This window comes from Blennius ocellaris, assembly GCF_963422515.1.
Source record: "Blennius ocellaris genome assembly, chromosome: 11".
Taxonomy (NCBI): domain Eukaryota; kingdom Metazoa; phylum Chordata; class Actinopteri; order Blenniiformes; family Blenniidae; genus Blennius; species Blennius ocellaris.
This window is the reverse complement of record NC_137660.1, coordinates 21,511,040-21,525,180: the sequence shown is the minus strand read 5'-3', so window position 1 is coordinate 21,525,180 and position 14,141 is coordinate 21,511,040. Positions and strand designations below refer to the sequence as shown.

The 14,141-nt window shown below is 41.6% G+C and overlaps 1 protein-coding gene across 1 annotated transcript; it reads right to left on the bottom strand.

Annotated features, from left to right (window-relative positions):
• Positions 1 to 4,126: 4,126 nt before the first annotated feature.
• On the bottom strand, positions 4,127 to 13,829 carry LOC308136896 (CD81 antigen-like). The gene is made up of 8 exons (XM_080505438.1): positions 13,674 to 13,829; positions 12,095 to 12,209; positions 7,175 to 7,272; positions 6,982 to 7,056; positions 6,481 to 6,594; positions 6,235 to 6,333; positions 4,928 to 5,011; positions 4,127 to 4,800 (listed from the first exon to the last, which is right to left on the bottom strand). The coding sequence occupies exons 1-8, from the start codon at positions 13,737 to 13,739 to the stop codon at positions 4,741 to 4,743; spliced, it is 711 nt and encodes a 236-aa protein (XP_080361564.1). The 5' UTR covers positions 13,740 to 13,829; the 3' UTR covers positions 4,127 to 4,740.
• Positions 13,830 to 14,141: the final 312 nt, after the last annotated feature.

The following is a 14,141-nucleotide window of genomic DNA, read 5'->3' as shown; positions in this document are numbered from 1 at the left end:
GAAACATTTTCTCAGTAAGTCAGGTGACGATGGGTGTTACCCGTACACCTTCTCACAGCATTTTACTGTTATCATGAGTCCATCTCTGGTTATTTGAGGTAACAGTGTTTTAACTGGAATTCGGAGCACAGTGTGTGTGTGTGTGTGTGTGTGTGTGTGTGTGTGTGTGTGTGTGTGTGTGTGTGTGTGTGTGTGTGTGTGTGTGTGTGTGTGTGTGTGTGTGTGTGTGTTCTAGTGGAGGAATGGGGGCTCGCCAGTGCAGTATTTCAATATATTTCGGGTGAACAGATGCTTCAGGGTCAGACTACAGTTAGGATCCAATTGATGTTAAAAATCTCATTATGACACATGTTCTCATTTCACCTATTAAAACACATAACACAAGATCAGAACAGAAAAGGGGCCATATATTACATATTAAAAAGAACAGTAGAGGGATGCTTGCAATAAATCTATATTTTAATAATTGTAAATTGCAAGTATTGTTTTGTTAACTTTTGTTCTGTATTGTATTGTTTTCACAAGGAATAAACAATTTGCACAATTTGCTGCTTTTTAAAATTCAGCTGCGTTTTCATGCACGTCTTATTTCATATAACATGAAATAATATTGCAACTGAGATGTAGTTTCAAAATGTAGTTCCACATGCTTGTTTAATTTTGATGACTGGATCATTTCATATGCCAAAATTACTGCACAAATAATGGTAACCGTATTCTCATATTTGCCTTGGTAGGCTTCCTGTATTTTGCCATGCTCGATAGAAGATATGGCAACAAACTTATTGACTCAGCGAATTAGCCACCTACTGTTGAAGGGGTTTGATCTAATAATGCCACATTGATTTTTAAAATAAAAAGATACAAAATGTGAAGATACCAGATGTCACTGTCATCAAAGACAGGAAGAAGTGAATATTTCAATAGCTTAAGATTATGTAAAACACAATATATTTCTAAAATGAAATCCAATTTGCACTTTTTATCACTTTGGAAATAAAACCATACTTTTGCCAACTATGGAAATTGGTTTGAAGGTGTTCAATCCTCAATGTGCTAAAGTTGTGCTGAAACAATATTTGCGATGTCTGTAGGTGGTTTCAAGAGGATCTGGGGGTCTCCCGATGTCAAACCAGTGAAGGAGAAAGAATGTGGCTGCATGCTTATCTCACTGGACAGAATATAAAGATGTCTGAGAGATGCCAGAGTAGGTGAGAGTGATGTTCTCCAGGGAAACCAAACAGCTTAAGTTGGACGCTCAGTGAATTCGACTGATTTGTTTGCCAATGTTCTACACTGAATTTAGCCAGCCTATATGTGATTGATGATTGTTGATCAGAACCACTTGTGCTGCCTGAAGGTATTCCCATGAAGCCTGAGGCATTCACATGTCTCTAGAACAGCCTCTGGCTGCAGGGACTTGCTTCCATTTGCCCACAGGAGCTTTGGTGAGATCAAGGAAGGTCCAGTTTACAGTCGACCCCCTATTTCATTGCATTGTTCAGAGGAGCATCCATCCATCCATCCATCCATTGGCTACCGCTTTATCCGGGGCCGGGTCGCGGAGGCAGCAGTCCAAGCAGAGTTGCCCAGACTTCCCTCGCCCAAGACACTTCCTCCAGCTCCTCCGGTGGCACCCCAAGGCGTTCCCAGGCCAGCCGAGAGACATAGTCCCTCCAGCGTGTCCTGGGTCTGCCCCGAGGCCTCCTACCGGAGGGACATGCCCGGAACACCTCCCTCGGGAGGCGTCCGGGGGGCATCCAAAATAGATGCCCAAGCCACCTCAGCTGGCTCCTCTCGATGTGGAGGAGCAGCGGCTCTACTCCGAGCTCCTCCCTGGTGACTGAGCTCCTCACCCTATCTCTAAGTGTACGCCCAGCCACCCTACGGAGGAAGCTCATTTCAGCCGCTTGTATCCGGGATCTCGTTCTTTCGGTCATGACCCATAGTTCATGACCATAGGTGAGGGTAGGAACGAAGATCGACCGGTAAATCGAGAGCTTTGCTTTTTGGCTCAGCTCCTTCTTCACCACGACGGACCGATACAACGTCCGCATAACTGCAGACGCTGCACCGATCCGCCTGTCGATCTCACGCTCCATCTTTCCCCCACTCGTGAACAAGACCCCAAGATACTTAAACTCCTCCACTTGGGACAAGGGCACTCCACCGACCTGGAGGGGGCAGAGGAGCATTGTCTCAGTAAAGCAGGAAAGGTGGCTTCCGGATGCGTGTTGTTGTCTGAATTTATAATTTCACACTGTAGCTTTAAGATTTTCTTCAACTGTTACCATGGAATACAGATGAAACTCAGGCACCTTTCCAAAACCAGGACATAGATAAGATCATATCTATTGCGCAACGTTAACCACGCAAGTGACCATATTTGGTAACTTACACACTTCTTCCTGTTTGCTCCAACCTATATGTAAGTTAATGGCGTTGACAGAAGACACGATTAAAAGATGGTGCTCAACGTTGAGATCGTAGGATTTCTCTGATGTTTTTTTTCCAGACAAGCCACCTGACTGATGCATTCAGGGAAGATTATGACAGCATGCTTGATCACAGTGAAGACATAATCCAAGTCTGTGTGACAATTATTATTCTGATGCCTAGTTCATCTAGTCAATCACATTGAGAGTTCTTTTGCTTTATGGTCATTCGCATTATATTTTATGACTATTCAATTATGTAATGGATGCGGCAACAACAAATCCATAACATTTTTTTCAGAAAAATGTTATGGTCATGTTATGCTCATGTACTCAATAGTTATAGATCAATATTTGGGTAGAAATGGAATGTTGATGAACGACTCAGTCATTTGAACGGCTCTTTTAAGTGAACAATGAGAACCGGTTCACAGTTGCGAGCTGTTTGTATGTGCAAATTGCCCACGTTGCCTTCACTTGAACGACAAAACACATCTCTGAATTTGAGGTGTTCACAGTATGATCCAGTGGCACCGCCAGATGTGATCGTTCCCAAATGAGCCATTTGAATGGCTATTCCATCTCTTTATATATGGGTGTTTTTTTGGGTTTTTTTGTGATTCTTTTATTTTTCCCCAAATAGCTGATACGAACATCACTTCCATTTTGAAATATTTCAGTTAGCACTGTATGAAGGGATCTACTAACACAATAGAGCAAAGTCAGTGGAAGCTCACAGGAGCAGCCGCCCATTTCTCCACCTGCGTTTCCACCCATCCCTGCCCATGAAGACTACGATCGACATGTCTGAGCTTGTGGAGTGCATCCTGAAAGAAATTCAAACTTCGTCACATGTGACGTTATTGCGCAGTTTTACGCACACGTGCTGAGATGAGAACAAGAAGCTGTTGGCAGGCCACACGTGTGCTGGGTGTGTCTGCTGCTGCCTCCACCATGCTGGAAATACCAGTCTGGTGACTTCTCAAGGAGATCCACTGTGCTGCAGCCTGCCCCACACTGCCCCCATGCGGTGACACACATCAATGCCGTCAACGTTTCGAATTATGTGTATTCAGCTTCTTTGATAATCTCAAAAAACAAACCTAATACTATTAACGACTTGGGATCCAGTCTGTGGAGGGTTTGCATGTTCTATCTGGCCCTATGTTTTTTTTATATTTGATACTTCATCCACACCTATATGTGCATATATCTATTTCTTCCTCATGGTTTAGTTGAATGTATTTTATATTGCTTGAATCTTTAGCTCATTTATATTCTAAACATATTGTGTTGTACTATTCAGTGGGACCTGTGGGATCAATCGATATTCAATCAAATACTGATTCGATCAATATGTTTCCTCCCACATGTGTACAAGGTCAATAGATGACTATAAATTGCCGGTAAATGTGAATGTGCTTCATGACATACTGGGATCTTTTCCACAGTGTCCCTGCCTTCACTACACCAGCTCCCCACAACCATAGGTTGGATGATGTGACATAAAATGAGACATTAAAACTAAATTGTGACATGAAAAATATGATTCTTCTCAAGTTTTCATTTTTTTCCTGCATAAATTTGCTAAATAATCAGATTTTTTTTAAAAACCTACACAAAATATAGGAGAAATTGATTAATCTAAGGAAACACAAATCAGAAAACAGTGTTACAACAGAGAAGGCATAATTTATTAGCATTCTTAACATCTTTCAAGAGAGGAAACAGTTGTTGTTTTTTTCCGTACATCAGGAGTGCTTCTCTTGTTAACCAAAGTAAGACAGCACGAGATGGTTCATCAGACTCAAATAAGCGATAGGCAGCTATAAACATCCTCTCCGACTCCTCTTCCTAATCATTAATAGAGCAAGACAAAACATTTTTCGACACCACTAAAGCCCTGACACTTAAATAACACTACCACTGCAGAGCGAGATGCTAGAGAAACAACCTATGAGGGAATACTTGGACTCTCCTAAGTGTTATTAACACTTGACAAGTATATGTACAATTTATACATCCGTAAAAAAGAGAATTAATCACCAACAGAAAAACATTTCACATCATACAGTATGTATAAAAGATTCATCTTGCTGTATGATAAATAGAAAAATATCGCATCGCGAGAAGTTACTTTGAAGAAATGATAATGAGAGATTAACAATATCCAACTAAAACCCTAACCTAAAATACTGAAGAAAGCTCCATCTCGTGCTGTAAGCTTGAAGAAGAGGAGCCGCTGCATAGAAAAACAATAAAATAATCCCTACACAGGCTCACGTTGCTGCTCATTCGAGTCTTATTATACAGGGCTGTTCCGGATCCCACAGCAGAGCACCATGGTGAAGATCATCTCAAAGATCTGAAGGTTGAAAAAGGAGATTGTGACCATTATGCCTTTGTTCCAGTAACCGTGTTGCACCATTTCCCTGAAGTTTAATGGAAACTTGATGTGAAACATCCATCTGCATTTTCAGTCCGACACTCACCATTATGACAGCGACCACCAAGGCAGCCAGACCAATCAGGTAGAGCTTCTTGGAGAACAGCTCGATCAGTTTAAAGTGACAGCTCTGAGGGGGAGACAGAGACAGAATGAGGACACAGGCCACACTGCTGCGATGAATAACGCATTCAAACATTCACACATACACGGGAGCGAGTTACGTGCGACTGAGAACAGAGGCTGCTGTCAAAACTGGGTGCTAAATGTCTGTTTGTACGTCTCTGAACGATTATTCATATTTTATGACATTTGACAGCAGCATGAATACAAACGACAAGGAGGAAAAACATTATTTTAAAATATTTTGGTTCCACATAGTGCAACAGTGTTGTCGGAATACACAACTTTTTCTTGGAGTAAAATATGCATCCAAAAGATTAAATCACAGTCTAAATTTTAACACAAGCTCTGTCCCATGTAAGGCCAAAGCGGACTAATGAAAATAAATTCCCTGTGTGAGATATTTTATTAACCTTTAGAAATATGGGACATGAATGCTCTAATGCCTGGCGGCGTGAAAACAACGACACTACATCGAGGCAGGTTATTGTGTTACTGTGTGATGTGGGACTAATACACCACAATTCCATAATTCTGTAGAGCAAGTGTAACATATTTTTTTCAACATAATACAATAATACAGTGCATTTTGTTCTCTGTATTTAACCTTTAACCATGAAATTGAAGGAGCAATGGGCAGACACTGTGTAGAACAATGGGGACCATTTAGGCATCAGAAAGATCAAGAACAAGCCGTGGCTTTCACTTTATCGACTGAAATGCTTTGCCACTCCAATGAATTGAACTGTTGGTTACAAGCCAACATTATAAAGTTAAGTCATAGAATTTATTATATCCCTGTTAGACTTAATTGTTGATATTTGTCATACTTTAAATGCATTTTCTGCTACATATAGGGTGCAGACGGGCCCTGAGGCTGATTGGCTTGAGCAACGTTAAGGGGTAAGTTGGATTAATACACAGAATTTAATCTCTGTCATTACAACCCACAGTAAAAATGTCAGAATAGTTAGCTTAAAATAGCAATTTCATGCATTAAATATGACATATTAATAATAGTTTTCCCTTTTCAAACCTACTGATCTTTTTTCTTAAGAATACTGATCTGTTTGTAAAAGTTGTTGTTTAATAGCAATAAGCTAAAAAAAAAAACCCAAACTGATTTGTCAAACAAAACCAGAAAAAAAGACTTTCATACCAAAAAGTTTAACCAAAAATGAACTTATTCGCTGTTCTTATTGTGCATTACACCAAAAAACTTGCATGTACTTGAGATTTCAGGAAATCCTCTGCCGTCTTTCGAGGACACAAAGTGCCGGTGACTTGTTTAAAGAGCGGGGTGTCGTCTCCTTTTCCACAGCAGTCAAGCTGATGAAGAAACCACAGACCAGTGATGTCAATCACTTCACAACATCAATGATTAATATTGTTTACAACTCCTTACAATCACAAAAAAAAGCTAAACTAAACTGAACAAGAACTAAAGTATCCCTGGAGGTTTTCATTGTGACGTACCGTCGTGTGGAAAACATCCAGCACCTTGATGGCGGCGTCTTTGCTGGGAGACCCTGACACATCCACCGCCTTGATGTACGCCGAGTCGTAAAAATTGATCAGCTCTTTGGAGATCTGTGGACGGGCGGGAAACAGGCAGGTTTTCGAGAGATGCAACAACAAACAGAGGGGGTTCACAGAGCAGTGGTGGAACATCAATAAGAACACATCAAACATGCAGCGAGGTGTGTCTGTGTGTGTGTGTGTGTGTGTGTGTGTGTGTGTGTGTGTGTGTGTGTGTGTGTGTGTGTGTGTGTGTGTGTGTGTGTGTGTGTGTGTGTGTGTGTGTGTGTGTGTAGTACTTATTTATAGTAGTGTATTAATCCCCAGAGGGGAAATTCCTTTCCGAATTGACCCATTCGGTAGCAGCCACACAGAGCAGCAGCGCTCAGGGGGAGCTGGAGGGACCGAGGGTCTTGCTCAGGGACCCCCAGTGCATGTTTTGGTGCGTGTTTTACTCACAGTGTCCCTGTTCATGAAGCCCCAGATTGCTGCAGCCACTTCACATGCAAACAGGATCACCAAAAAGAAGAAGAACTACAGAAGAAAAAAACGAGAAAAGAAAACATCAAGAATTCATAGATAACTGAAGATTTAATTCATAAGGAAGAGTTGCCATTTTTTAGATTAAAGCTGCACAGTTGAAAATATTCACCGTTCCCAGCAGGCACTGCGACTCCTGAATGGCACCAAAACATCCTAGGAAGCCCACAAGCATCATCACTGCTCCAACAGCTATCAGTATGTACACACCTGCAAAAAAAAGAGCAGAAAAATGCCCATCAAAGAAGCACCTCAAGAATAAAATGCGGTTTTTCACCACAGCAATGTGTCCAAGGCACCACGAGGGGGCAGCAGTGTAAGGGCTGCAATTGCCTTGTTGCCCCCGTACTGATCCTAACATTGTTTTGTAATGGACTTCCTGGATGTTTTTCCTGCTTTCCATGTAGAATGACATGACAGTACTGACATCCTGAAGATAAACAGCTCCCGGATCCTGAGTGAGGGAGGTCCATACAGCAGCCCCCAGGAGGAAATGCCTACAGGACGTACCCCCCCCCCCCCCCCCCCCCCCCACCCCCTCCACTCCCAACAATACCCCTCAGAGCTGACCTCTGACCCCCGGCGTTGCCTTTTCCCAGGAAACAGAAGGGATCATGTCAATCAATAGTCTCCCTCCCGAAACACACACACACACACACACACACACACACACACACACACACACACACACACACACACACACACACACACACACACACACACACACACACACACACACACACACACACACACACACACACACACACACACACACACACACACACACACACACGCACACACTTATGTCTGACAAAACAAAGTCTTAAAATATTTCCTCCCTATTTGACAGCGAGTTTTGCTGCAAACACAAATGTACTTTCCCCCCCACGCTTGCAGTTATTTTCCAACTGAGCAGCAAACAGAAATGTGAAAATGTGCTAAAGGCTCTAATACAGCAAAACGTCAATGCATGGCAATAAAGCTCCAGTTACGGCGGAGGCCTGCGTCACAGCCTCAGCAGCTGAGAGGAAAATGGTATGAACTCGACAAAATGGCAAATATCTATTATTCTAACAATCAGAAAAGGGAAACTAGCTTTCATAAAGAATAGTAGTTTGTTTTAAAAGGATTTTGTTTTATAAATACAGACATGTATTATTGCAGTCTGCTAACATGAGGCTAATTGTTTCTAAAAGTGTTTTAATAATTCGGACCACCTCAGATCAGGCAAAGAACACAGCCGGCACAAATTCCTGCAATGTAGTGCTTTTTGTTTTCCTTAGAGCAAGTACAGGAAGGGTTGGTGAAGGACAGATAAGAGGTTGCGTTACTCCACTCAAACAGAAAATAAAGAAAAAGAATTATCTGCATGATTTAACTGATTGAAGGAGATACAGTTCCCCACGGACTGTGGTTTGTTTGAACACGATCGCACGGCTTCTGCCCATTCACAGTCTTAGACTGCTTACAAACAAATCCATCAGTAATTCGCTCACAGTCAACTCATCCGCAGCTCTGTTGTGTTCAAAATGTGGTGACATGTAATACTTGATTTACACTGGAGCACAGACATTATTAAACACCAAAAGAAGACTTTTCCACCCACCCCGTAATTGAATTATATTGCCGTGTCATATCTCAAAATAGTTGGGACAGTTATTTCTGGAAAGAAACAGGATCTGATTGGAAAAAAAATGACTATGTGAGCTTCAGTCTTTAAACTATTTAAAATTTTTTTTGAGATTCTTCTAAAAGGCGGAGACATTTTTTTTTTTATCCCCATTTATAGCTAAATGCTCCTCCTTTTTTTTGGTATTACTGCCATTTGTTGCCCCGGTTTTTACATGTTGTCTGGCATCAATATTTACTTTATAAGTAAAATAATACTTTATATAATGATACCAAGTCATACTTTTATCATTTGACATATTGCCTATATTCTAAATAAACATATGCATATGAATTAGTTTTTTCCCCATTAACCACTACAACCTCAAAAGGATATTTCCAATTAATCTGGAACTCCTGGATGAAACGATCTGATAGGATGTAACTTTACGCGCTGATGTTTCCACCGTAATAAAAGATGTGGCTTCGTTTTCTGCCACTGCTTTTAGTGAGACGACCTGGGAACAGCCCGTTACTGGATTTTCTATTCTTGTATACAAGTAAAATGCACGGCGAGCCCCTAATGTAGTGTGACAGGGCAGACTGAAAAGGGACAGACAGTAAGAGGCTGTGACTGCCCTGCAACTGCAGGTCTTCAACACCTCACTTTATACCTCATTTATCACACACAACCATTCCCCGTTCGTACAGCTGCACTCCCTCTGTCGCTACTCGACACCCCCAGCCACCCTTTCTTTTTCAGGACTTTGTTGTACTGAGAAACGGCTACCAGGGCCAGCAACCTGGCAATGCGGCAAAGCAGACATTATTTCCACTGCCTACCATTACTATGACAACACCCTTTGAGGTTTGAAGGCTATTGAGACCTTAAGGGAGACGGACGATTTGAAGCCCCCGGGGAAGTTCATTTATTTCTTGTCTCGCAATGTAATCTCCAAAATGGATTGGGGGGGGGGGGGGGGGGGGGGGGGGGTGTTGAGCACCAGCTAAAACACCTACTTGGACTTCTCTCTTTTGCTTCTCAACCAGAGTCTGAAAAAAAAAAAAGGAGCCATGGCTATACTTCAGGCTGTATGGTTGAAGCTTGAACACTAATAAACTGAGACGAATGTAGATAATGAATTCCTTCATTATCTATTCTTCTTTATGATCATTAAGTATTTGTATCTAAGTGTGAGTGGCACAATGATACATTATAATCTGACTATTTAAAAAAAAAAAAAAAAAGAAAACCTCTAAAAACGTCTGCCTGCGTTAGCCTGTGACAGACAGGTTTCAGGTCCTGTCTTCACCTAATGTCCAGCTCCTGTCATCCTAACTTAGATTAGACTACATGGATCAGATAAACACAAACTGTTTCCAACTTGTTTTCATGCTTGTACAATATTTTAAAGAAATTGTGTGAATGTCCTGACCTGCTCCTGAAATTCTGTATAGGGAATAAGAAAGGTATTTTCTGAGAAGTTTTGTCATTTGTAATCTGGCATTGAGAGAGACTTGTGTTTAAGACAACATGAGGTTGCCAACAGAAATAATCATGTTCCCTTATCTGTGCTACTGGAGCCCGGCAGTCGGTATTTGTTAGTGACAAAATAAACAGTTAGAATGAATGAGATTTTAATACCTGATTGGCCTTTGTTAGCGAGCGTTCCCATGTGGGCGACTTCTGTTTAGACAAAACTGAACAAGTACCAACAGAGCAGGTTCCAGCAGATGTGAAGCCAGGAACAACTTCATTTTCACAGCCTTTCAGCTGTTTGTGTTTATTTCCCTTTTTTATGATTATGCAGAAAAGCCACTGCATTATACATACAGTGTACAACATGTTCTGCAACTCACTCGCTGCGTCTCCTTCTGTAAGTGCGTTACAAGCTGCCCAAACTGACGAACGCCAACAATAATGGTGCAGAGGTAGGAGCATGTGTATTTTCAGTCTTACATAAATACCACTTTGGTGTGCCAGCATGCTAAAAACATCCACTCCAAACTCTAATTTGAAGGATAATGTGCAGATGTACGAGCTTATTTGAATTATGCATGGGCGTATGTTCAAGGGACACAGAGTTGGGGGGGGAAAAAAGACATTCCCCTTGATCTTGCTTGGGTGGGCCTCTCCTGCCGCCCTGCCTTTAAAATCACGAGTGTGCCTTTCCTCTATAAAAAGCATGGGCTTGCTTTTGCTCTGTATACTTACCAAGGAGAGAGTATAGGAGAGCAGCAGGAGCCCAAATGTAAATTAATGGGCTGACTAGAGTTCGCCACCACAACAGACCAAGAGCACTGGCCTTTGAAATGTTGAAGTAATATCATGTATCGTAGGCTTCTGTGGCCAATCTCTGGCTCTATGGGGGCAGTGAAGAGGACTCGAGAGTGACCTATAATTTCAGTTCAAGTTGTGAGACAAACACGGAGAAAACCGACACACAAAACCCAAACTGCAACACACTATTGCAGAACTGCTGAAGATTCCCGAGGACCAAACACTTCAAATGTGAAGGACAGGCGGCAAAAGACATCTGTATTTGTGCACCATCCTGAAAAATGGATTTCTCAGAGCACAGACACATCTGCCTCGACATCTGCCCGAAGCATCTGGCCTGTGACTTGAAGAAACATTGAAGACGGAAGTTTATGTCATAAACAGGTATAATTATGCCATCTGACCTACAGTGTGTGGTCATCTGTGAAAAGGTGACTCCTCAACTCTGTTGCGGATTTACGTAGATCCTGTTTCCTGGTCTTTTCTTAGAGTCACACCGTGCCTACTATTTCTGTCCGTTTCTTGTAGGTAAGCAGGTATTTCTATGAATTGGATAACTTCCATTACAGCGGTTTAAAAAAAAAAAAAATGGCTTCACATGATAAATAAGGAATGAAGGGGGAGAACACATCCAGAAGGGAGATCAGTCTCAAGGAAAACAGGCGCACACAACAGGAAACAGGAGGGACACATGATTATATATGAGCAGCTTACAGGAGGGGGAGGCAAGGGAAAAAGACAAACTTGTACAGCAACTTTAAAATAAATCCTCATTGTGTTAAGAGTATGATCAATGTTTGTAGAACGTTTACCAAAAAGATGAAGCTTGGGATATCTAGTGTCATTTTGTGGCCATTGTGTTTCTCGTTTTGTTTTTTCTTTTTTTATGGTTTGATACGTTTTTGGATGCTGTGTATGCTGAAATGGTAATCTGAAGTGGTAATAATGGAAATCTGTGCTTTTTAAAAACCTCTCCGATTCTGAACAGACATAACAGTAAAAAAAACAAAAAAAAAACAAAACAGTGATGCCATTGATCCACAAGGCAGATTTTGCTAAATGAATTCTGTGTATGTTATTATGGACTTCTGACCGACTTCAAACAGCAGTGAGAAGAAAGGTCACCGAATGACTGATACTTACTGATATAGAAGGTATTTGGTGCCTGGTGTCCTTCAAACTGAAGTATGAGGAGGTTGCTAGTTTGACTGTCATGGCGTAACCACAGGGCCACTCCTAAGATCACGCCTCCGGCCAGCTGTTCCAATGAGAAAAAAAGTTTAATTTATCATTCTTTGATGGTGGTCACACATCCGTAGTTAGAAACCCCAAAGAAATGTAGAAATCAAAATAAGCTACTATCAAGATGAAAGACTTTTTGAAATGAGTCATTATTGTGTTTTTGATCTGACGATAGCAGGGAGTCGTAGGTGGAGCAGTTGTGGCATCTGAGAGGGAAAGAAGAGCAGATTCTACAAAGATCAGTCTACCCCTTTCTATCGGTTTTTATCTCTGTGTCTGCTGCCAAGCAAAGTAAGGACATCCTGACACCTCGGTGACCTCCACCAGAGACCCTGACCTGCTCACAGCTTTGTTTAAAGCCAACTCAACAACTTTGTTGTTCAACTTTACCTCCCAGACAAAGCAGAAATATCTTGACGAGTGTTATCACTCGAAGGCTTTTGTACCAAGAGGCCAAAATTAAGTGTAGTTTTCTTGTTCTCATGCCAACGCCAATGTTTATATGAAGATATCTGCACATGTTTTTGCCCTGACTGCACCCCATTGTTCTCATAGAAACCGGAAACTGAATCCTTGACGTGAAAAATAGCGAAACGAGGAAGAGAGTGCTCAGAGTCTCTTACAATGACAAGCACAGCAGCAAAACGAACAGAGGAAACGCTCAATCATGTGTGGTGTGTCCAGGATATGGTGACTCTACGTTCACCTAAAAAAAGAACGACGCTTTGGAATCAACAAAAGACTGATCAAATGTACAAAGTTCACAGATGAATGCAAAAAGGGAATTGACACAGCAACAGGAAACCCAAAGCTATGAAAGGCCGTGTGAAAGGTAGACAGTTGCAACTGGCTCCCGCCTGTAATGTACAAAATATTTATCTTGATGAAATATACCACCAACATGTGAAGTGGTGAATAAGGATAAAAGTAGGAAACAATGTATCCACATGGGAACAAAGAAAATATCAGGGAACCAGATCTCCTCATCCCCCATAAACACTTTTTTTTTTTTAAATGTGCATTAACATGGACACAGGCAGCATGGTTTAATTCAATACAGATGAATCTGATAAGTTCAATGAGTTTTATGATGGATGAAAAATCAATATGACATAACCAGAAAATATGTTTTTCTTTTACAAATTACAGTTCCTCCAGTGCATTTCCCCCCATCAGCACTTCCAGGACCCTCACACTGGTGCTACCGTGGTGAAGAAGACGCATGTGCCTGTTGTGAGGATGGATGCTGCTGTGCTTCCCCAGACAGAGCAAAGCCAGACAGAGCAGCATAATTTATACAACAGAGCCAACTCCTCCAGGGTTTATTATTTATGAATCTTTAGTTCTGAGCTGCACACATGGGTAAACATGCAGCTGCGCACACAAAAAGACAAACTTTGTTTTTTTCCTAATCGAAGCAGAAATGGCATTTAGCCGCCAACACAGACACAAATTCAGAATGAAATATGTTCAAACTCACCCAGAATATAAAATTAAAGAAGAATAACATATATTTAATGCATTTCGTGCATCCTGCCACAGCCATGTTGTCACTTCTTTATCAGCCCGTCCTTGTGGATAATTTGTGAGAGCAGTCGACCTCCTGGGATCACAAACACACAGTCCTGCCAGTGGAGTCCGTTATTTCAGGTCAGTTGGACTATAGACGCGTCTATACAGCAAACTCCTCCTTTATAATGAAGAGTGAAAACCGAGACGGAGAACTGCCCACCGACTGGCGCACAGGAGAGGGCTGAGGGCGCAACAAGCCCCCCATCAGAGTGCTGGGAGCATAAATACAGCTCTGCAATGTTTAAAAAAAAAAAAGAAAACATTGGAGGATTTTAGATTATACAGTATGTGGGCAAATTTAACCCAGCGCTGTTCTTGAACTTAGTGAAAAGAAAACATGTTGAAGAAAGAAAGAAAGAAAGAAAGAAAGAAAGAA